Source organism: Drosophila subobscura, chromosome A, assembly GCF_008121235.1.
Source record: "Drosophila subobscura isolate 14011-0131.10 chromosome A, UCBerk_Dsub_1.0, whole genome shotgun sequence".
NCBI lineage: Eukaryota > Metazoa > Arthropoda > Insecta > Diptera > Drosophilidae > Drosophila > Drosophila subobscura.
The window spans coordinates 6652664-6674524 of record NC_048530.1 but is presented as its reverse complement, the minus strand read 5'-3'; the positions used below and the strand labels follow the sequence as shown (position 1 = coordinate 6674524).

Here is a 21861-nt window from a genome sequence, read left to right as displayed (position 1 = left end):
TCTATGGAGAGTTTAATTCTGGGAGTGTATCTAAAGCTTCGAACAGCAATTGCTTGGATTTTGTTCCCGCTTAGAAGAATTATTTGCAGAACAACACACGTTTGCACTTTTCCGTTTCCGAAACTCTTTTGCTTCTTTGGCAGTTTTCTGTTGTTTTGTGGGTTGTTTTTTTTCTGTTTGTTTGGGTTTTTATTTCGATTTTGTGCCCAGCAATTATACAAACCCAGAAGAGATACATCCTCCCGCATCCGCATGCACGGACACACAGATACAGAATACTCTGTGGAAACTTTTCAAGCGTGCAGTTCCGCCTCTTTCCAGGGGCATTCCACCATTCCCCATTCGGCCCATTTATTTTCGCATAGTTTCGGATGGAAATCCATTGGATGCGTCGAAAGCATTTAGATATTTGTTGGCCAGCAAAAATCGCTGCAAATTCGGGGTCCCCTTCAGAGCAGCGCGAGAGGGTGGAGAGAGAGAGCACTTTCCGCTTCAATTGGCGAGCGCCGTTTTCTTTTTTTTTATTGTTTTCTTTATCAGTGACGCGAGCAAAGATACTCGTAAATTTACAACCATTTGATGGCCGTTTCATAAAGATACTCCTCTCTCGCATTCGCTTGAATTGACGGATGGTGGGGATGGAACCGATTGGGTTGGAGCGCGCAATTAGGGAACGATTGTCCCACAGATATGCATAGATGCTTTATTTCGATGATTAATGGAGGCAAAGATACATAGGAACATCGATTCGAATATCTTGTGTGATGGTTCTTTAAATGTCACGATACACATTTACATATCTGTCATATAGAGTGCCATCCCAGAGATACACATGCATCTTGGAGTTACGTTTATTGCAAATTTATTGCATTTTAGGTATCAGCACACACAAAACTTGATTAATGTTTCGAAGGGTAAACATGTATCTGATTGAAAATGGTTTAGCGATGCAGATACATCTTAATCTTACATTTATATCATAGATACAAATGTATCTGATGATAATTGGGCACATCAAATGTTCGTCAGGCATTTGTCAAGTCTTCTTTGAAAACTATCTCAAAGATACTAATGTATCTGAGCATTTTAAATTAGCTAGCTGAGTATTTAAAATCCCCAATTGACATTTACCACGCACCAAAGCCTGTTTCTTAAGCACTTTTACGTTGTATCTCCCAGCGGCTGCCTCCCTCTCTGCCATCGAGTGGTGTCTGTTAAAAGAACTGTAGCTCCCTGGCTGCCTGGCTAATGAAGCAAAGACAGGGCTCGTTAGACAATGGGCCGATGCCTGCCCACAAGCCGGGGTACCAGGATCCCCACAAAGGAACAAAAGCCCCAAAAACGGAACAAAAGGCAGTCCCACAGCAGCAGACAGGCGGCGCCTGACCTTTCCCTAATTCCCAATCAATAAGACAAACACGAAACCAAAGCCAAACCAAAGAAATCTACCACGACAAAAGCCAGGGGCAGTCGGGGCAGGGGCTTGGGCTTGGGCTTGACCCAGAAATCCATGGCAGCCCCTAAATCCCCAACCCCTGGTCTAAATATACACGCAGTAGATGCGTAGATACTTGCCACAGAGCTACTCCAACAAATACCAATACTCGTGCCCGAGTAGCTATAGATACAACATTTTATATGTACGAGTATATTTGGCGACACATTTCATTTTCTCGGACAAGCAGGGCCCAAGAGATGCCAGAGAGAAGAGCCAACTCTTGTATTTTTAGAATATTTCGAGAATTATTTTCCGCTGTGTGACGAAAATGAAAATCAATTCCAGAGACTCGAAAAGCACTTTGAAGTCCAACGAATTGTGAATGGAGGAATATCTCTTCACATGTATCGCCCTTTTTGGGCTATGCTTTTGAATCATATCTAAAATCTCGCAGCTGAAGCTGAAACTCATTTAAATGTCGGGCCTCTGCTTCTGTTTCTGCCTCTGCTTCTGGTTCTTCTTTTTGTTGTATTCCCATAAACAAAACTATAAAAATTTCTATGTTTTGGCAGGCAGTAAATGGAGGGGCTGCAGCAGAAGGCGCCACAAAAAAGTTGTAGGAGAGGGGAAAAGGCATCGGCATCGGCACTGGCATCTGCTGTGTGTGTGGTGTTCGTGTCTGTTGCTTTTGACCCGATTTATTTATAAAGAAAACCAAAATCCAATCCCAAAGTCAGGGAACCTAATTGCATTTGTTTCGTGTCATTGGGCTCACGGGGGCCCCGAGAGTGGGGGTAGGAGAGTTTTAATCAATTATGGCCATTGATTAAAGTCCTGATGTCACTTAAACAGGCATCAGGACATGGAAGCTCTGCTGCTTGCGTGTACATTTGTTCTCCTGCTCAAATAAATATCTGTTGAGTATTCCTTTGCTTTTTTCCATTGATATTCCATTTCATTTAGTGCTTTTATTTGTTTATTTCCATTGTGATTTCCATTTTGAAAGCGAAAACATTTGTATTTCAATTTCAGTTTCTATTTCTGTTGCCCAAAAAGTTGACCTTTTGCATCAAACAGCAGCGGTCGCCGCAACGGCCGCAGCTAAATGTATCTGACAGATACATTTACACATTCATATGTATGTACATACATTTATATACATATTTTGAGGATGTTTTGCTGGAGCTGGAGCCCCAGTCAATGTCAATGCAGCTGTTCTCCATTGACAACAAACATCGGAACATAATTGTCAAATTAATTGTCTCTTTGTCTCTTTCACGGGGGGATGTTCACACCTCCAGCCCGAAAAATTCCCTTAAACATTATAATACTCTTTTCATATGACACGACAATTAGTGGGCGTTTGCTTGTAGTTTTGGGGCGTGACTTGCGAGGGAGTGGGGCAGGGGATTGTCGCCACATTGCATTGTCACCTTTAATGAGTTCTTGTTTTGGCAGTGGCACATGTGTGGCATAAACAGGCCATAAAAACGCGACACACATGAGAAGGGCAATCATCCAGAGAATGTGTCTATCCCTAGAGGGTCTATCCCCCCATTTCCCCATTTTTGGAAGGTGTGAAATCATCAATCATGACTTACGAATTGTCTGTCTGTTTGGCCGTGCTTGCGTGTGTGGCGATGATGGCCATTGACATTGACACTTACCTGAAAGGAAAAGAGAAATGGAAATCATTAGTGGGTGTGATAAAATATATTGTAGATATCAGAGATACTTTTACACGTAGATACACAAGTCGGAGACATGATATGATACACTGATATACAAATATAAAACATGTAAAGAGTGCATTGATTATTCGTCTGTTTGATTGATTTACGTGGCAGCGCTGCGCAACGTTGATTGATTTAGCACTCGCAGCACTGAAAAGGTTACAGAACTAATCAAAGGGTAACCTGTGCCATGAAAACAGCAAAAAATACACACACGAAAACGTTGATTCACTTGGAATTCCATTAAGAATATTACACAAAAATACTTTCAATTAAATGATAGATTATGGTATGATGTTTTTTTGTTCATCCCTCAAAATATCTCGCAATCGATTGCCTGCTGATCTCTGAAACTATTTATAGTTTCTGTTGCTTCCGGTTCTCCCCTCGCAATTACGTGTCATATTTCGAAGATCCCTTTAAGTGTCTGTCGGAAATGCAACTTAATTACCTCATGAGGTTTTCGGGATTTTGGTGTTTTGGTGGCAAACCTATTTGATAATCCTTCGAAATGATTGTTGGACACGTGACAACGACACCCACTTGATGGCCTTGTAATCCCCCATCCCTTGCCTACGCTCTAGCTAATCCGCTTTTCCCATTTTTCAGTGCGGCGGGGAAAGGGAAAATTGAATTGTAAACAATAATTACAGGAGGGGGGAAGTTCGTGTCATAAAAAACACTCGCCACCCCTGAATTCCATTCCCCGTCCTGCCATTCTCTCCTCCAAATCCAGTGCTAATTGAAATCCTTGAGATTATCCTTCAGATATTCTTGTGATTTTCAGCCTAAATGAAGTGTTAAGAGGAGGCTGGCAAGTACTACTAAGGGCTTTCCGTTTTGCTAGATAAATCACATTCGCAATTTGGCAGAGTGCAGTGCGTGGACTTGCGTTTTGATTTAAGGACTAAAGAAAGGACAACCCAGAGGCTGTGGCATGAGCAATCGATGACACTACAACCCCGCCGCAGCGCGCACCCTCGAGCCTCCCTCTTTCGCAGAGTTGTCAGCGCCGCGCGCTGGCACTGATTTATACGGCCTGGCAAAAAAAGGAGGAAAATCAAATTAATATGTTGTTCGAATCCACCCCCTCAGTGCAGCCAAGGCCCAGGCCCAAGCCCAAGTCCCATCTCCTGCTGCTGCCCCCCCCAGCCACCCCTGCCGACGCTGCTGCCCCATCTCCCCGAGTGGCATGGCTAGATAATGTTGCTCTTAGGCCGTAACGACATTTAGAACTATGCCAAAATTTCTAGGCATCGCCATAGAGCCACAGCGGGCCATAAATTTTGTTGGGAGAGTAAAAGCTTGTCCTCATTCCTCATTGAGTGCTCTCGCTATCGCTCTCACTCTGCGCTCTCCGTTCTCTCTGTTCTTGCTGCTGCCCATTAATTGACATATTATGTAAACAGGATAGTTAACATTGTTCAGTTTTTATTGAATTTGTCCTTGCAACAAGATGGCATGGGGTGGCAGCTGTATTTGTTCAGGCGGCAGCTTGAGCTCAATGACTGGGGAGGTTTCTTTTTTCCAAGGTTGTGCGGAATAGAAAGAGCATTCAGAATGTTCAGTCGGTTATAATTAAAAGTTCATGCCAGAATAGGATGGAATCAGAGGAAATATTAAAGGAGAGTTTCGTGGGATTCATAAAGTTTTAAGCAATTTCCAGTAGCCAGATGTTTAAACAACAAATCCCAAGAAAAATAAACTTCCTATAGGCCTCTTTTTGAAGGATGTACAAACAATTCTTTAGTTCCGATCTGCATCCTATTAATAAACATTTCAAAGTTCCCCCAAAACATGTCTCAAACTCCAGCTAAACACTCTCCAAATAGAACGAAAGACAGAAAGAAGGATCTGCCAGAGCAACACTTCATTAGGACTGCGTTTCTATAGACATTATGCCATATATTCCATCATTGGTGGGACTGCATATTTCCCACAGTATTCCCCTCCAACCGAATGATGGATGGGCGGCAAGTGTGGCTTATGTTTGGGATGCGAATTACTTGGGGTATTCCCCCAGGCAGCAGATTGCTCCCCAGACACAAAAGATACAAATGTATCTCGCGGTTATGTGCCTCTGGCAATTAGTATACAAAAATAGCCCCAGCTCTCAGCCGCCATCTCGCCCCATATGCGATCATCTATGGGGAGCATGGAGTGCGTGTTGGAGAGTGGCTTTTCTCTAATAAAAATTGTGTAAATTTTCCTGCCATTTCGGTTTGTTGTTTAATTATTCAAAGAACAGAGAGGGGGAAGGAGGGATGGAGGACAGACCAACAGCGTATCTGTATCTAAATGAAATGCATCTGCAGCTGCATTTTATCACAGGCTTCAATCGGAGACTTTGGAGACATAAACCAACTGACAAAATATTCTCTAAACAAAAACTTAATTACGGAAAAGAGCAAATAGAGAGAGAGAGAGAGAAAATAGAGAAGGAAATTTTCCTTCGATTTTTGCATTTTATAACCAAAAAAAAAACAGATCCACAATCAGCAGGAGGGGAAAACAATCCAATTACGTGAACATAAATGAAAAGAGCAGCAAAAGAAAGGCAGATACAGTCGAAAAATGGAAATACTAAACGAAACAGAGGTGCACCGCCGCATGACACTTAGTACTCAAAATTTACTTCCTAAATTTGTATATTTTTGTTAAATTTTGTTAATATTTTGCATATTACACCTCCATTCCCATACTTTGTTGCTGGTTCTGGCACTTCCTGTGGCCGTAACCTTATAGCCCCAGCCAGCCATCTGTACCTCTTTATCGAATGCCTATCGATGTGTTTTCACGCATCGATTAACACCGAAAAAAACAAGTAGAAGAACACCTGTTGTAGGGTGAATCATTGCACGCATCGATGGCTTCATTAGGCGCCAAAAAAACAAACACACACACACACAGAGGGAGAGAGAGAGAGGAGGAGCCCCTCCACTGCCACATTTTGTGATTCATTGAGTGAGAAAATGTCGTTGTATGACTTCCGTTTGGGGCTTCAGTGACCATCAGGCGACATTGGGGGCGACAAAAAAACAAGCAAAAGGAAGTCGTTTCAACGTCATTAACAGATCCGACAGGCCCCTGACCCATCTGGAGTGTCTTTGAAATGGAAGGTCGACAAACAAGCGAAATGTTGGTCCAACTACAGAGATCTTTGACACGTTTTTCAGAGACGAAAGTTACCCATGGACTGGGGTGTCTCGATGGACATACAGACTCGTAGTTCAAAGGATATAAAAGGATATCTGAATGAATTGAATGCCGCGACTAAATGGTGCGGAAATACATAATAATTCGAGAATGGAAACAAGGAAGGGATGAAATGTTGCAATGCATGAAACGCAAATTATTTATGGGATAAATGGATGAGCAGCCAGATCGAATGGTAATGGTAAGGAAAGAGCTATAAATAAAGTTATAGATATCAAGAATTATAGATTTTTCATGGTTCCATCGAGCAGAATATAAAAACCAGGATATTTATGATCATTTCCATGGATTCATGGTGTATCCAAAAATGACAAACAAATAGTTAAAACTTTAAAGTATTGCTCTATTGATTAATATTGATTCTATGCATATACAAAGTGTACAGTCACCGCCAGAACTAAAAAAAAAAGCTGCAAATATTCTCCTAATTGGTTTCGAGCAAAGCACTTCTCCCCGAGAATGACCCTCAGGGGAGGCATGCCCCAGGAAAAACATTTCCTCATAACGGTTGTTCCCCGAAGATATATCCTCCGCCGCAAGCGTAAATATCCGTCCGATTCTGGCGAAAACTGAATAATTAATAAATCTAGAAACAATTTAATGGGGCCACAGCACGCGTTGCGCATCTAACGCGGGGAGTGTCGGTGTGGGAGGGGTGTGGACGGGATAAATGGCCCGGGCGCATGCCAAATGTTGCATGCACCATGGGCACCCCCTTTCCTGCAACCATCACTCCGCCACCTCTCGCTCCCTGTCTGTCGTTCGACTACATCAAAATTTTCCGCCTATTTGTTTGCAACAAACAGAATTAAACAAAAACAATCATAAAGACAGAAATAACCAGAGAAGGAGAGACGGTGGAGGGCGGGGTTTTATATTCCTTCATTTATTCTCTGAATTTTCTTCAGAGGTGGGGTGCGTTTGCGTGTGTGTGTTTGTGTATGTGGCACTCCTTTTGTGTTGCAGCCACCTCGGGCTGCCTCTCTCCCTTGCTCTATCATTCTGTCTATGCGCCTCTCCCTCTCCCTCTGGGGCTGTCGTTAAAGCGGCACGCGTCAGAAATCAAATGTCAACCAGCGGATGAGAGGAAGGAAGAGCGGCAGAGAATCCTGCGTCCCTTTCCCCCCTAGGCACCTTTTAGACGACGTCAAATTTATTGTTCCCGTTATTGTTAACGGTACTATCCTCCTTCCCCCCTACCCGCTCTCTCTTTGGCTGGCATTGTGCAGCGGCAATTACGTTTATTAGCAATTGAGAGGATGAAGGACGACGAAGAATGATGTCAGCGCGATCAGCAGCAGCGCCCCTCGGCTGTTTTGGAATAAATACAGAAATGGAGAGTGAGATGGAAGTTAGACAAGAGTATAAGAAGACATCAAGGATTCCTGCACTCATTTACTGTTTCGGAGGGTAATGCAGCACCACCCCTCGGTCGCTGTGATACGCTTATAGCAGCGGTGCAGCAGCCAATCATAAATTCCACAAATGTACTCCTCATGCAGGAGCGCTTCTCTCCCTAGATAGATGCCCAATCGATAAACGAGACCCTTCCGTCTGATCGCATTAGAAATACCCTTCGACGGCGTGTGGGTCAGAGGATTAGGCCAAAACAACAGTCTCAAATGAACAACAGTTTCCAAGGCATTTGTGGAAAACAATTCAATGAGGAAGGAAGCTTTCCACAGCCATTGAATTACAGCAGAGAACCCCCGAGGGCCCAGACGGCCAGACAGACAAAGGAAGTCATGGTTTTTGGGGGAAAACTGAATCATCAACAGAACTTAATCATCAGATGCCTCTCTGCCTGCATCGTTCCAATGCTCTTCGCTGTTGAGTGTTTTATGCATTTTACTTGGAATTTCGGCTGGACTGCTGCATGGAGAAGGAGCAGGCCAGAGCTTAAGAGCAACAATAAAGCAGAGGCGCAGATAAAGCATTCCCTTCCATGGAAGTTGTGGAAGAGGAAGGCGTAGCAAGCACCAGCTAAGAAAATGGTACATTGAATGATTTGTTGCCTCAACAGAGATTCAAAATCTCATTGAAAGATGCAAGTGTTTGCAACTAAAATGTATTTTACCAAAGCAAATACTCTCAATGTCTGATAATACCGACGCTAAACAATAATCGGTATTAAAGTTCTCGTTTTCACAGAATCTCTTTCGTTCTGTCTCTGTTATGGGGGCAGGTAGGACCGTACATCATTAATCTTAAATGTCCGCCCTGTTAATCCGTTTGCTGAGTCAGTTTGCAGCATTCTTGGGTTATTAATGGGTTAAGCTAATTATTGACAATCTCCACTGCCGCAACTCTTACCCCCTTCTCGCAGTCAAAGTGAGTCAGAGTCCTGGAGGAGTCGTAAACACAAACACCCAGAGTACCCAAGGAGTAACAATCAATTTGAAATTCATTCCAATACATTTGCTGCTCAAATTATGCATGACAAATGCTTAAAAGTTCATGACTGAAATACAAACACACACAAACAATGCAAGTCAAGGGGCTGTGCAGAGGGGAGAACGAGGAGCGTGACGGACCATGAGGGAAGAGTGGCGAGAGGTGGGATGGAGGAGAAGCGAAATGACTGACGGAATGAGTGGGAAAGAGCTTGCGCTTGACCGTTTTTCACAGTCTTCCTCCGCCTCTACTTTTGCCCATCCTCTTTTGGTACCCTGTAAAGTAAGCCGAGAGCTTTCCTCTTACTGTACATTTTGAATAAGTCGCGAGTCATGCGGCAGTGCCCCTTGGTTTTGGCTGAGCGGCTAACAAACTTCGACTTGGTGTGAACTCCATCAGTTGAAACAATCAACATTGAAGGGTATCTATAGATTCGGATCATCTTTTCAATGTTACTTTTGCTGTCTTCGCTTTTGTTGTTGTTGTAGCGAATGGGCATGTGAAAAATTGCCATAAAATTATGAAAATTTACGCTAAACTATGCCCCAACCCAAGGGAGTGGGCAGTGGGGATGTGGAGGGACCCCATCACTCCCATGGATCCCACAGCCAAGTTGGCGGCAACGCGGCTGAAAAGTTTTTAGCCAACTTTTGTGGAATGGGATAATAATGATGACGGTGGAAGCGGCTAAGCGGCTCAGGCCAAACGGAGATGCTTGAAGAGAGAGTGATGGAGGGGAGTGGACAGAGCAAAGAGGGAAGAGAGCCGGCAGCCAAAAGCCAACAGGAGTTTGCCGAACTAGTTCATTGTTCAAGTCGCGGAACTACATAAGTAGTTTACGGAAAGTTTTCACCGAGAAGAAGTTGCACCAGATGGTTTTTGCTTTATGCGTTTTTCTTATGTGATTAACGAATGTTTTTTTTTTTCAAAATTGGAATTAGCAATTACTACGAGAAATTTCTATATGGGGAAACCCCATTGAAAGGTTTAAAGAGTAGGAAGACGTTTTAGTGCACATAATTACATTTGTACATGGGTAAGTCTTCACACCTGATTGATTTTCGGTCATTAATTTATCATTTAGCAAGAACTATGTACATTGTTCATTTCCCTTTCTCCTTCCAGGGATCCACGCTCCCTATGGCTCTTCCACCCTCCCTAAGAGCAGAGAACAACATCAAGAGAACGATGAAGAAAAGCAAAAAACAATTTGCAGTCAGTGCAGTCCATATTTTAATTTACTTCGCCCTTGGAGTCAACTCGTTGATACCCTTTGCACATGATCGGACAGGTATTTTTCATTGCTCTGCCAAGAAGTCATCATACCCCACACCCTTCTCAAAAAACAGACATCGCAATGGAAGCGAGCATCAGCAGAGGCAGCGACAGAGGTAAACGCTGATAATGACGCCAAGAGCCACTGGGAGACGAGAGACAGAGAGAGCGCAGCAGCACACCATAACACCATACATACATACATATGTACATACATACATACATATGTATGAATGTTAGGGAAGGTGTGTGCATCCCAGGCAGCGGCTAGAGCGTGACAGCAGAAGAGAGTGCATGTAGAGGTGCCAGCGGAGCAGATTGGAGTGCAAGCAGTGGAGCAGGAGCAGATGCAGACGTGCACTGCTGGCAGAGGAGTGGTTTATTTGGTTAAATGCTGAAAATTGCCAAAAGAAGCGGAAGGCGAAAGGTGGAAGGGGTTAAGGGGGGGCTCTGGGTATCGTATGCTGCACTGTTTTTCACTTCTTCTTGTTTTTGTAATGCTCTCTGCCGCTGATAGCCACGGCTTAATGGTGGGAACAAAAAAAATAGCAACAACATGGTAGATAAGTGCCGAAGGATGCAGATGAGTGGGAGAGGAGAGCGAGATATGGCGGTTGATGGGGCGTGAGTGGGAGGGAGACAATTTGTATTGTGTGGGAAACGTAATGATTGATACCATGCTGGAAAGCGAGGAAGGGAGGGCGTGGGAGAGGGAGTGGAAATGGAAATGGAAGGACTATGCAATATTCAATGAAATTGGGAAGGTAATCAAATAGGGGAGCGGGAACGGAAGTCATTCGTTCCATAATTGATATCCACTTTTGAATGTTGGAATATTCAATGCAATCCACACACTCCACACTCTATGGATCAGATACATATCCTGGAATCCAATGGAAGTACAGTGCCACAAAACAATATTTGGATCCACTGTTCCACTCTTCTTTGTCTCACTCTCGTTCACTTTATATCCATTGAGGTTAAGAATTGAGGTTAAGCGAAAATGGATCAAGATTCGAATGCAATCGAAATGGAAATCCCATTTGACCCAACAATTGGCAATCCACTTGCAGGACTCTCTCCACAGAGTCTCTCCATGTGGCCAGAGGACTCAAAAGTACACTTGAAAAATGCGAAATAGAAAAAAGAAAATTGATTAAACGAACTCCCTTCTCCATTTCCAGGGACAGAGACAGAGAGAGTGAACAAAAGGCAAACGAGGAGACAAAGAAACGAATGAACGAGGTAGGAGTAAAGATGGCAGGAGACAAAGCCAGAAGAGTAAAGTGGGGAGAGGCAGAGGAAGAAAGAAAGAAAGGACACACCAGAAGTCAGAAATGAAGATGGGTGGGGGAGGGCACTGGTCATGCACTTTGCATTACCAATTAGAAGACCCAGACGGAATGGACAGATGGACGGACGGACAGACGGACAGACGGAACGGGACAGAAGGTAACAAAATTGACAATTGACGCCGCAATCAGGCGGCAGAGGGCGGCGGCATACACACAACACACACAACACACACACACATGCGGTATGAGGGAGAGGGAGCCACAGACACAGGGTTGGCAAAAGGCGACTAAAGACGACACGGCGTGCGATACAAGCGGCAGGGCAGGGCAGGAATAGGGTTGTCGTTCGTGGTCTCTCATTGTTATGCAATTGCAATGATGGGGCAAGAGTCAATTAAAAACATTCAACCCTCCATCGAAACACTAGGTGGAGGAGGGGAAGGAGATGAGAGAGGAGGGAGAGGTTGAGTCCAGGCCTAGACCATTTCGGATTACGGCCATAGGCGGGTGCGGGAGGCGGGAAGCGGAGGCGTATATCAATGACCTTTCCTGCTGCACTGCCTGCTGCTGCTGCATGCCACATGTGGAATGGGTAACGGGGACTGGGACTGGCAGTAAGACATAATCCAATTAGCAATTAGTTGTGTATGCCCCTGTCGTCATCCTCATCGTCATCGGGTTACCTGTGTGCGTCGCCTCACAGATGGTTCCACATGCGGCATACGGCATGCGGCATGCGGCATGCACCGGCAGGTAGAATCTCAAATCGAATGGAATCGAATCGAAAGAATGAGGAATGAAAAACAACAGAAGAAACCCCCCATACCCATACCCATACCCATCTCCATCCTCCACCCGTGTCTTATAACTCAATTTGGAAGCCAGTGTCCGACATCGAACGTCCATTTGATGAGGCAACGCACGTCGCCAGAACATGGTCAGAGTATCGAATAGGGGGAGGGGACAGAGGGCGGTAACTTCCTGCCACTGGCAGAATGCGATCCAAGCCATCCAACAGCAATGGAACGCCAAGAAATAGCGCAACTGTATCATCTAAGGATCTCTCTTAGGGCTCTTTCCTTCAGCAAATTTTTCAGAGGTACATATGTATGTACATATATCTTTAAGGTATATTTAAGATGTAACTTTGAAGTGCAAATCTCTTGAATCCCCTAGTACCCATAACTTCTATACATTCCATCTTCGATACAGCTTGGGGAGTACATTCTTTAGATACATTTTGGTTGGAATATCCCCCTGAGGATGGGAACTTGCCGGCCATGCGGGCCCTCACCGTCGTGTGCCGGATTCTTTCGATCGCGGTAGACACACATGAGGTTGGTTATATTTTTGTTGAATTTTAATTTAAAATTCATTCATCATTCCATTCAAAAGCAGAAAGGGTTAGGGTAGAGGTAGGTGTAGGGGTACTCCTTCATTGGTATTTTCTCTGCATTTCTGTCCATATCTCTATCTCCAGCTTTCCTTCATTGTCTCTCTCTCTGTCCCATTGTTTTGTGCCTCCTCCGGGGCGTGGGGGATTATGCGGGCTTAACCCCTCACTGCCTAGCGGTTGCCAGTGCATTTCCCTGCCCCCCATCTCTCGGTCCACTCTTTCTCATTCCACTCTTTGCTTGATTTTTCACACAAAATTCAATTCAATTGTTTTTCTCATCTCTCACTTTTGCCCTTCCCTCATTTTCAATAATTATATTTTGTCTCTGACGCTCTGTCACTCTCTCTAGCCCTCTTTCTCCCTCCCTCACTGCCTGTCGCTCTCTCTCTCACTCTTTTCCTCTGCACGGGTGGCACCGATCGATTAAGCTCCGTCTTAAGCAAACTGCCTCACCTTTGATGGTAATGATTGCTTTTCAACATTCAATCAATCAGCCTCAATATCTTATGGCATTAATTCTTGTTTCATATTTGCAATCGCTGAATTCCGCCAGGTCTTATTCATCTTTATTCGCCAATCAAAAAGTTATTCAAGAAGGAGATCTATTGATGCCATTAAAAGCCAAACATTTATATAGTTCACTTTTCTTCTCAATTGAATTGCTAATTAGTTTCGAGACTCGATTCGCGATCACTTGGGCTGTATTTCTGGCAGAATCTGCCACTGTTAAATCACATAAATCCATACATTTGGCTGAAATTAGTACATAGAAAAACCATCTCCCTCCGCCTGCCTTGTTAGGCCAATAGTTTTCCTTCAGGTGAAAATTTCCCATTGAAATTTTCCACTTAAGCCTCTCAGCTGTTTTTCGATGAGAAGGGGAGTAAATCTGGTAATTAGACGAAATACTTATTGTGGATCAGGGTTTCCTCCCTCTCTTGAAGAAGAGGCGGCCATTGAGATACAGATACTAAAGACACAAAAGATACAAATGTTTCTTCTGGCTGTCCCGCCTGCGAGGGCCAGGCAGCGCACTTGAGTCCTGCTTTTGTTTTCCTACCGCGGCGCGGCGCTTAATCCAAAAATGTTTTGTTTTATTAATTAAAGAGAATGCAAAGCTCTTGTGAGGCAACGAATGGGAAGGGAGTGATAAGAGGATGCGGGGAAGCTTCTACTTGGATTAAAATTAAAACAAGAAGAAAAGATAAGCATATTTGATGGACGACCATGAAGATACACTTTAAAATTCAGCCGAGAGCTAATGCACGATTGAAAAAACCAACAAGTGAATGTTTCCAAGAAAGTTCCTTCCAAATCTAAGAAATATATAATTTCGTTTATAGAATTGTCTGAACATCCATAGACCCGGTTTTTCAAACAAATCACGTATCACTCTACTCATTTTCTGCATTGAAAAATGATGATGCTCTTCCCAGAGGAAAGGGTATTTTATAACAAGAGAAAATCGCAGAACAGAAGCGGAAGAACATAACAGTACACAGTGAACATAGTGGATAAAAGGGGGGAAAGAGAAGAAGAGCAGCAGAAGAAAGGAGTGGGCTAAAGAGAGCAAGAGAGAGCGAAACAAGAAGCAACAATTTCTTTCCCTGTTTTCTACGCACAAAATCCGCAGACTTTTTTTTGTACTTTATAAGTACATATTTTTTTGCAACATAATTGGAATTTCCTTTTTCCTGTTGCTTCTTTTTGTTGCTCTCCCTCTCTCTTTCGGTCTTCTACTCTTTTATATTTTGTTGTTCTGCTTCTGCTTCTGTGTTTCTTCAACATCGTTCCTTGTGTCTTGTTGTCAAGTGGCACACAAATGCGAAAAGAAACTCAAGAGTTTGCTTGTCCCAACCCCACCGCTTGACCACTCTCTCTCTCTCTCTCTCCCATGCACCTGAGAAATACTCAGAGACAGAGGACAGAGTGAGAGAGAGAGAGGGACTCCAGTTCTGAGAACTGGAAACTGGAAATGAAAGATGGTCAGCAGAAGATTTCAGTGGGGGAACATAATCATCATGTGGATTTTATTGTAAAGTACTCTACGCGTATGCATGTACAGTGCGGGCCAAAGATGTACAAGACTAGATCTTAAAAATAAAGATCTCAGAAAATTATTCAACAAACTTAATTGTTTTTTGTAGCCTCAACGTCCAAAAGCTGTCCCCATTTTGATAGCCACGAAACGCACTATGGAGACCATTAACAAAAGCGACAGTGAATGGAGTGGGAAGAGAGAGAGAGAGAGAGAGAGAGAGAGATAGAGGCAGGAGGAGGCCACCCATTAACGGTATACACTGACTAACTAACAGCTTTCCTCTCAGACGTCACTCCTTTTTCACTCTCCTCCTTGTCTCGGTGAAAATCGCCTCACAAATTAAGCTGGTTTTTCGGCGGCTTTTGCTAATTAGGGACTGTCCACTCGCTAAGGCACTCTCCTTTATGGCAGCCAGGCAGGCGGAGTGGCAGCTCTCCTTGTAAACCCCCTCTTCTGGCTTCTGTTGCTGCTGTCGTACAAAGACAGCTTTTCCACCAAGAAACTTGAAGACAAAATTTCTAAACAAAGGCTCCACTTCTTGGGAAAGAGAGCAGTGCATCAATTGGAGCAGAGAAAGAGAGCGAGGGATAGGGTTCTGAGAAAGGGCACCAAGGAGAGGAGTGGACTTTTTAAGACACAGATCTTCGATTGATGCCTGAAAGCAACACATATGTGCCATCAAAACTAAGGAGATCTCACGTTCGGTGTAAGAAACTCTACCAAATGTTTAGGCACCTTTTTCTCGCCAAAGTACAGTGCGTTTTATGCCCATCAATCGATCGTATAAGGCTTTAACATGCTCCAACGGGAAGCCTTCACAGCCTCTCTGTTTTGTGGATATGAAAAAAGTACACATTGATAGGCTTTTCCTTTTTGTGTGTCATGATTCCATGACGCTGGCTTTTCGGCTTGTTGCAAGTTTTCTTTTTCTTCGTCTCCAAATCCCACAGTAAGGGGGCAAGCATCAGCGTTAATTAATTTAACTTTGTTACTGTTTTTAGAACCTCCCAAAAAGTCTGGAGTTTGAGGTCTGTTTTTTTTTGGTTCCCTCTACAAAGAACCGGATGCGTTAATTGCTTGGGAAGTCTGTTTTTCCAAGAGAAGATAAGCTGTCTCTACTCCACAGACGGGAGAAAGTGCCGCACCAGATGACAAGTCATCATTGGCTCTCCCATTTGTTTGATATTCCATCCATAATTCTAGTATTTTTCATTTGTATAAAACACAAACATAAAGACCTTTACTGGGTTATCAAAAAACCTGGACCATCACAACCGTGAGCTTCATTGAGGGTTTTCTCACGAATGGGGCGACCCAATATAGCATAGCTATGTATTACGTGAATTAAAACCACGAATTTGGCATGGACATATGGCCAACTAATAAATTCTTAAAGATCAGGCACATAAATGTACATGCATACATATGTACATATGTATGTACATGAGGAAACGTAACAAGCAAGCCAGAACTGGTGAGGCCAATCTGTGAATTGCAGTTTAAGGTGTGATATGAGCTCTGGGCAGGTTCCATGAATTTGAAATCCGTTCCTAGAGGTCCCATATACATATGTGAGATCTGTTATTCGCTGGTGGCAACATCTCTCGCTTGTTGCGTAATCTTCAAAATCAAGTGTTTGTCCAACGTTTCGTGTTTTTTTTTTATGGGACCGCAAGTCAGGTGCTGCCCTGCCTTACTCTCAAAATGTATCTGTAAATTGTATCTGTATTCTGTCTGTAATTTATGATTCGTCCGAATAGCACATCTCTCTTTAGAGCCTCGTAGTTAAAACAAATATTGACTCTAGAATTTTCGTTTGAGATTGCGATAAGGAGCATTATACTCCTGTGTGTTTTGTTTTTTCTGCATTTGGGATGTTGTTTTGGGTCTATCGTAGTTTCTAGGCGAGTATTTGCGTAGAGTTTGCTTCAGGGTCAGGCGGGCGGCGGCATGCGGCAATCAGACAATCAGGTAACCAGAATGTGCTCAGGTACTCTACGGGTAATTTGTTCGGATTATAGCCCGTCCTTCCATCCGTCTGTTACTTTAAATAAACACCCAAATCGTGGAAAAATAAACTGCTGATAAGAGAGCGACTAGTTTTTAGCCTTGTTGCCAGTTTCCATCTGCTAACTTTATCTTTTGTGATGGAACATTCTCGTCTTCTAAGTACTGTACATACATACATACATGTATGTACATACATATGTATGTATGATGTAATTTATCTATCCGTCTGTCAAGTGTTATTGAGATTTTTCAATTTAAAGAGGTATCAAGGACCGTTCATGAATATATAATCGAGTTTTTAAGTGTAAAGTGATCCAAAGATTACAACCTTTTGTTGCATTGTATATTTCTTTCAATCGGCAACTCCAATTTCTAATTATAAATGGCGGGAATATGTGTGGACGGACGGTGTGTGGACTGCAAGTCCAATTGTGGAACGTATTCACTCACCTATTAGCGAGCAGCTGCACATCAGCAGCGCTGCCCAGACAAGGGACAGCGGCGGCGTCCGTTCTCCCATTTTGTTATTTTTGTTCCTTCTTCCTCTTATTCTGTCTTTTCTGCTTCTTCGGTGTCTCTTCCACTGGTTCTCCTCGCTTTTTGTTCGCTTGCACAAAGTTAGTCAAATTTTTGGCTCCACAGGAAAAAAAATGTTGAAAAAATTACAGTTTCTTCTGTCAATGTTGATTCTGCTTTTGCGTGTGGATGGTGATCTGCAAGAAAGAAAAGAGAGAGAGAGAGCGGGAGCCAAGGGTTAAGTAGTGACAAATCGTTTAATATTTCAAAAGATGCAAAAGGCAGGGTTATGTTTTTACCAAATGCCAAATGTTGGCCTTTTAACTGCCATTAAGATTGAGAAAGAGAGAGGGTCGCGGGGACAGACGCATTTGCTGGAGAGCGTCATTCCATGGCCGGCGCTGCGTCACACGCCAGCAATTTCATTGCAGAGAGCGAAACAGAGACTGGCAGCAGCAGCGTCGACAGCGACCGCAACAGCAGTCAAAGAAGAGAATAACTTGTCCACACATATCCACACTTGCAAGACTGTGTGCGTGTGTGCTTTGTCTTGGCAGCAGGTTTCTTCCAAGGTGCATGTCAGACAAGGGTGAAGCATTGCTTAAACTCTTCATAAGTGCCCTGGCAATACCTCATCGTTGTATTCATATACTCTGCAATTTTGTTCTTTGCTGTCACTTCGCCGCGCGCTGCTTTTGCTTCTGCTTTGGCCTGTCTGTTCTTTGTTGACGTCGGCGTCGCTGCCGCTTCGGCCAGTTTTGTAACGGAAATTACAGCAGCGGCCCCTCTCTGCAGTCGAAACACGTAGCAGCGGCAGCGACAGCGGCTGAGGAAGGGGATAAATGGGGATAAAATGGAACGAGCGCGGGTGGTAGAGCAAGAGACCTGAAGCGCATATTTAAACAGTAAAAATGTTATGGCGTATCTTCTCTTAATAAATAAATAAATATACAATTTCCAATAAATTGTATTGTCTTTATTCATCTCTCTCTCTCTTTGATCTTTATCTTTTATCTGTTAATGTCACCCTCTCTGTCTCTCTCTCTCTCTCACGCTTATCGGAAGCGGGAGAGAGCGCACCTTTGATTAGCGGTTTGTTTGCTGTCTGTTTGTCGATAAGGCACCTTTGACTCGCTCTCTCTCTCTTATTCATAAAAGGCGTCCTTGTGGGAAGAGAGCTGGCAACAGGTACTGGTTCCCCTCTCACTAGATCTCCTACTCTAGCAAAAGGTTTCTGCTGGCAACGCCATGTGTGTCTACCGTTATTACTGGGGCGACCAATCGATATTTTAATTTACTCTCATTACTGGGGGCCACTCTGTGTCGTTCAATCGATATTTGGGGCAGGCCTTGGCCCCGCTCAAATAACGTGGCTCCTTCCGAACGCTTGACATGGCGAAAACTGTATTACAAAATATTAGCCCTAAAATATGCATAAAGTTTGAATAAAATGAAGACAAATTCATACACATAACGCTAATTATGAAAAGGGGGAAACTTTTGTCATAGAACAGGGGATGGTGGAGAGGATTGGAAAATCTGTTCATTAAAGTTGAAAACTTTTCCCTTGATATTCGAGAATTATTAATGCGGATGTCAAAGTGATTGGATTTCCGACTTTTTGACGTCTTTGAAATAAGAAGATCATTTCGTTCATTTGTATGGCATTTGTGATGGGTATCTTAGAGAATCTTAATAAAAAACATAAATATGTTATGTTATATGTACAGTTATAAGTTATAAGTACATATGCATGTATGTATGTTATGTTAAACGCGAATTTTTAGAAAGAGGAGCAATACTGCAAGACGCGAGCTAATGTTTTCAATGCTCAAGGTAAAGACAAATTTAAATCGTTTAAACTGTAAAGGCATCGTTGCATCAGAAAATATTTACATGCCAGAGGAAGCATTTAATCTTTCGGGTAAATACAGTTTGCTTAAATTTTGTCATTTGTTGTATTCATAAGAATTAAGGTTTTAAAATCTGCAAATAGTTGTTTGATTTTCGCAACGATTTTCTCTCCAATAAAAGCTTAAGAGAATGTCAAAAACCTAATGGGAATGGAGCTTAAACCGAAGTGTAACTCAAATTTAATTGCTAGTTGCATCAAAAAGTTGCAAGAAATGTGTAAAAAAGATTAGCATTGAGGCAACGGCCGCATTCAACGACAGTTTTCCCTTCCTTTTCTTGTCATTAAATAAGGAAAATCAGATTTGCAAAGTTTGGAAACATTTTAGTGCTGCACAGAAAAAGCACAAATTTGATTTGAAAATTGGATGATCTGCCGCCTACCCCATGCCACTTTTCTCTCTCTCTCATCAGTGTGTGTGTGTGTGTGTGGGGGCACACACAAGTTTTGGCAGCCGCACTCGCCTTCATTGCAGCAATTTTACGATGCAGGAGCCCTGCGGTTGAGCTTCACTTGCCCTCATATTCATACATCGAATTAGTTGCGGGTATAAAAAGGATACAAGTAAAAGTTTGCCACACAATGGAGAGGCAGCACTTTTCAGCACAGGCATGGCATTGATAATGGAAGACATTTTCATCGTCATCAACAGCAGATATCTCAGATATCAAGGGAACTTGCTGCAGCTCGTATTGGAATCTTTTGTTTTGAATTTCAACTAGTTTTGGCACTAAATTTTCGTTGAAGGAGAATTCCGTAGAATGCTTAATTTTCACACTCATCTGGGGTTTCATTCCTAAACTTTATTTGAAGTTTGTAGACTCTTTAATGGGTTCCGACAATTAAACATTATAATATTTTTAGGCAGTTAATAGAAGCTAATCAACGGGTTCGCTTTACTAAAACGTCATTTAGGGACAATTATGCATAGATTTAAATCATAATTTAAGGATGTTTTTTGAGTTTTCTTTGTTAAATTATTCAATAAAAATAAAGCCCTAAACATCTACCACAATATTCGTTCCAATATCAATTATTCCTTTTAAATACTTTGCAACAAAAAAGGATTTTCCTATTGGGAATATGTATGTAGTTTGGGAATTTCGTTAATCTTTTTGGGTTGCACACTTTAGGGAATATAGCGCATAGTTTTATCAAAAATACAATAAAAGCCGTGGAAATTATTTTTCAACACGAAAACACGTACCAAGCGTTATGTTTAATTAACTACGGCTTAAGAGGAATTCCCTAGCGGAATGCTTCATCTGGTCAGCATTCTTTGTTTTTTTCCGATTCTAACTCTTGCAAAATAAATTCCTACCCCTCATTTTTGTTATATTTTTAAATGAAATAATAATCCCATAATAATATTTCCCTTAGGAATAGTTCTTCCGCTGAGTATTTTTAATACAAATTCAATTTTAACGAGGTTTACATTTGCGAAATTCTTCTTAGGTTCAATTTCTACGTAGTTTTCAAATTGTTGTTCCATGGGAACTACCATTTAAAGCTTGTAGTAGTATTGCTTAAGAAGTTGACTTTCTTTCTAGTTTTCCCACCACCTCCCTCTTAGTTGCCAACAACTGCCAGTTGACTGACTTTTAGCGCCCAGTGTGTGACTCAACCAAAAGTTGAAATGAAAAAAAAACACTAACAAAAGCGGCATAGGTATTGTGTGTCGGACGGCGGCGTCAGACACGGCGCGCGGAGACCGGGCTCAAACCTGTTTTTTATTATTTGTTGTTTTTGTTGTTTTCTCGGGTAATTTTGTGTTGTTGTTTGAAGGTTTTTCGCTGCGTTTTGAATGCACATTTTTCCATGGCATGGCATAGCACAACATAACCGATTTTCCTAACACCAGAAAACTGATAAAAAAAACAAAGTAAAGTAAAGCTACTGCGGGGCACGTGACTCAACAACAATAATAATAATTGTGCAAATATGCCAGCAGAGAACAGCGTGAGTGGGACGGAGAGACACGGGGGAGAGAGAGACACTTTAGTGTTTGTCACTTAAAAAAAAACAGCAACAGAAACGCCGCCAGCGTTTATTTTTGGCCTAAAAAACAGGGAACTCTCGAGGAATTTTCATGGTTTTTGTGTTTTATTTTATTACCAATTTTGTTGTAATTGTTTTAACTGTTGCACACATACACTGACGGTGCGCGGTACGTACGCGGCACACACACGCACACACGAACGCGACGGCAGAGGCGGGAACGCGGCCCGTTGAAGCGAGTGAAACGTAGACAAATTGTCATAAAAAGTTGTTATTAATATCAATATCGTTGATATTTCTCTATATTTAACTTCCAATTCCAAATCAAAATCGCAACGTAAACGGAACTTTCTCAAAACGCCACAAAATAAAGTGTTGTTTCAGTGGCCGCGGCCGACTTGTTGCCAAGCCAGAGACTTATATTATTTATTTATTTCTTTAATTTTGTGGTTTTTATTTTATTTATTTTTTGCAATTATTTTCGAGATTGTTGTGGGAAAAGAAACTTCTGCCCGACACTACGTTGTGTTCTTGTCGATTGTCGGTTTTATTTTGAACCAAAATTATTGTGGATACGATACGATACGGCGCGACGATTTGAAATTGAATGCACGCGCAAACGCTTTTTCCCTTCACC

The 21861-nt window shown here is 42.6% G+C and overlaps 1 protein-coding gene across 8 annotated transcripts in view; it reads right to left on the bottom strand.

The window, feature by feature from the left end:
- The window catches only part of LOC117900176 (fasciclin-2), a 72423-nt gene extending 50775 nt beyond the window's left edge, over positions 1–21648 (bottom strand). For 2 of the 8 annotated variants that reach the window (XM_034810449.1, XM_034810485.1), the window contains exons 1-2: positions 21342–21645; positions 17249–17511 (exon numbers count right to left, since the gene is read on the bottom strand). In XM_034810449.1, the coding sequence (XP_034666340.1) occupies positions 17249–17318 (70 nt within the window). In that variant the 5' untranslated portion in view covers positions 17319–17511; positions 21342–21645. Of the gene's footprint in view, positions 1–17248; positions 17512–21341 lie in introns of all 8 variants that reach the window. The other 6 variants (XM_034810431.1, XM_034810425.1, XM_034810440.1 and 3 more) reach the window with 6 other exon arrangements.
- Positions 21649–21861: the final 213 nt, after the last annotated feature.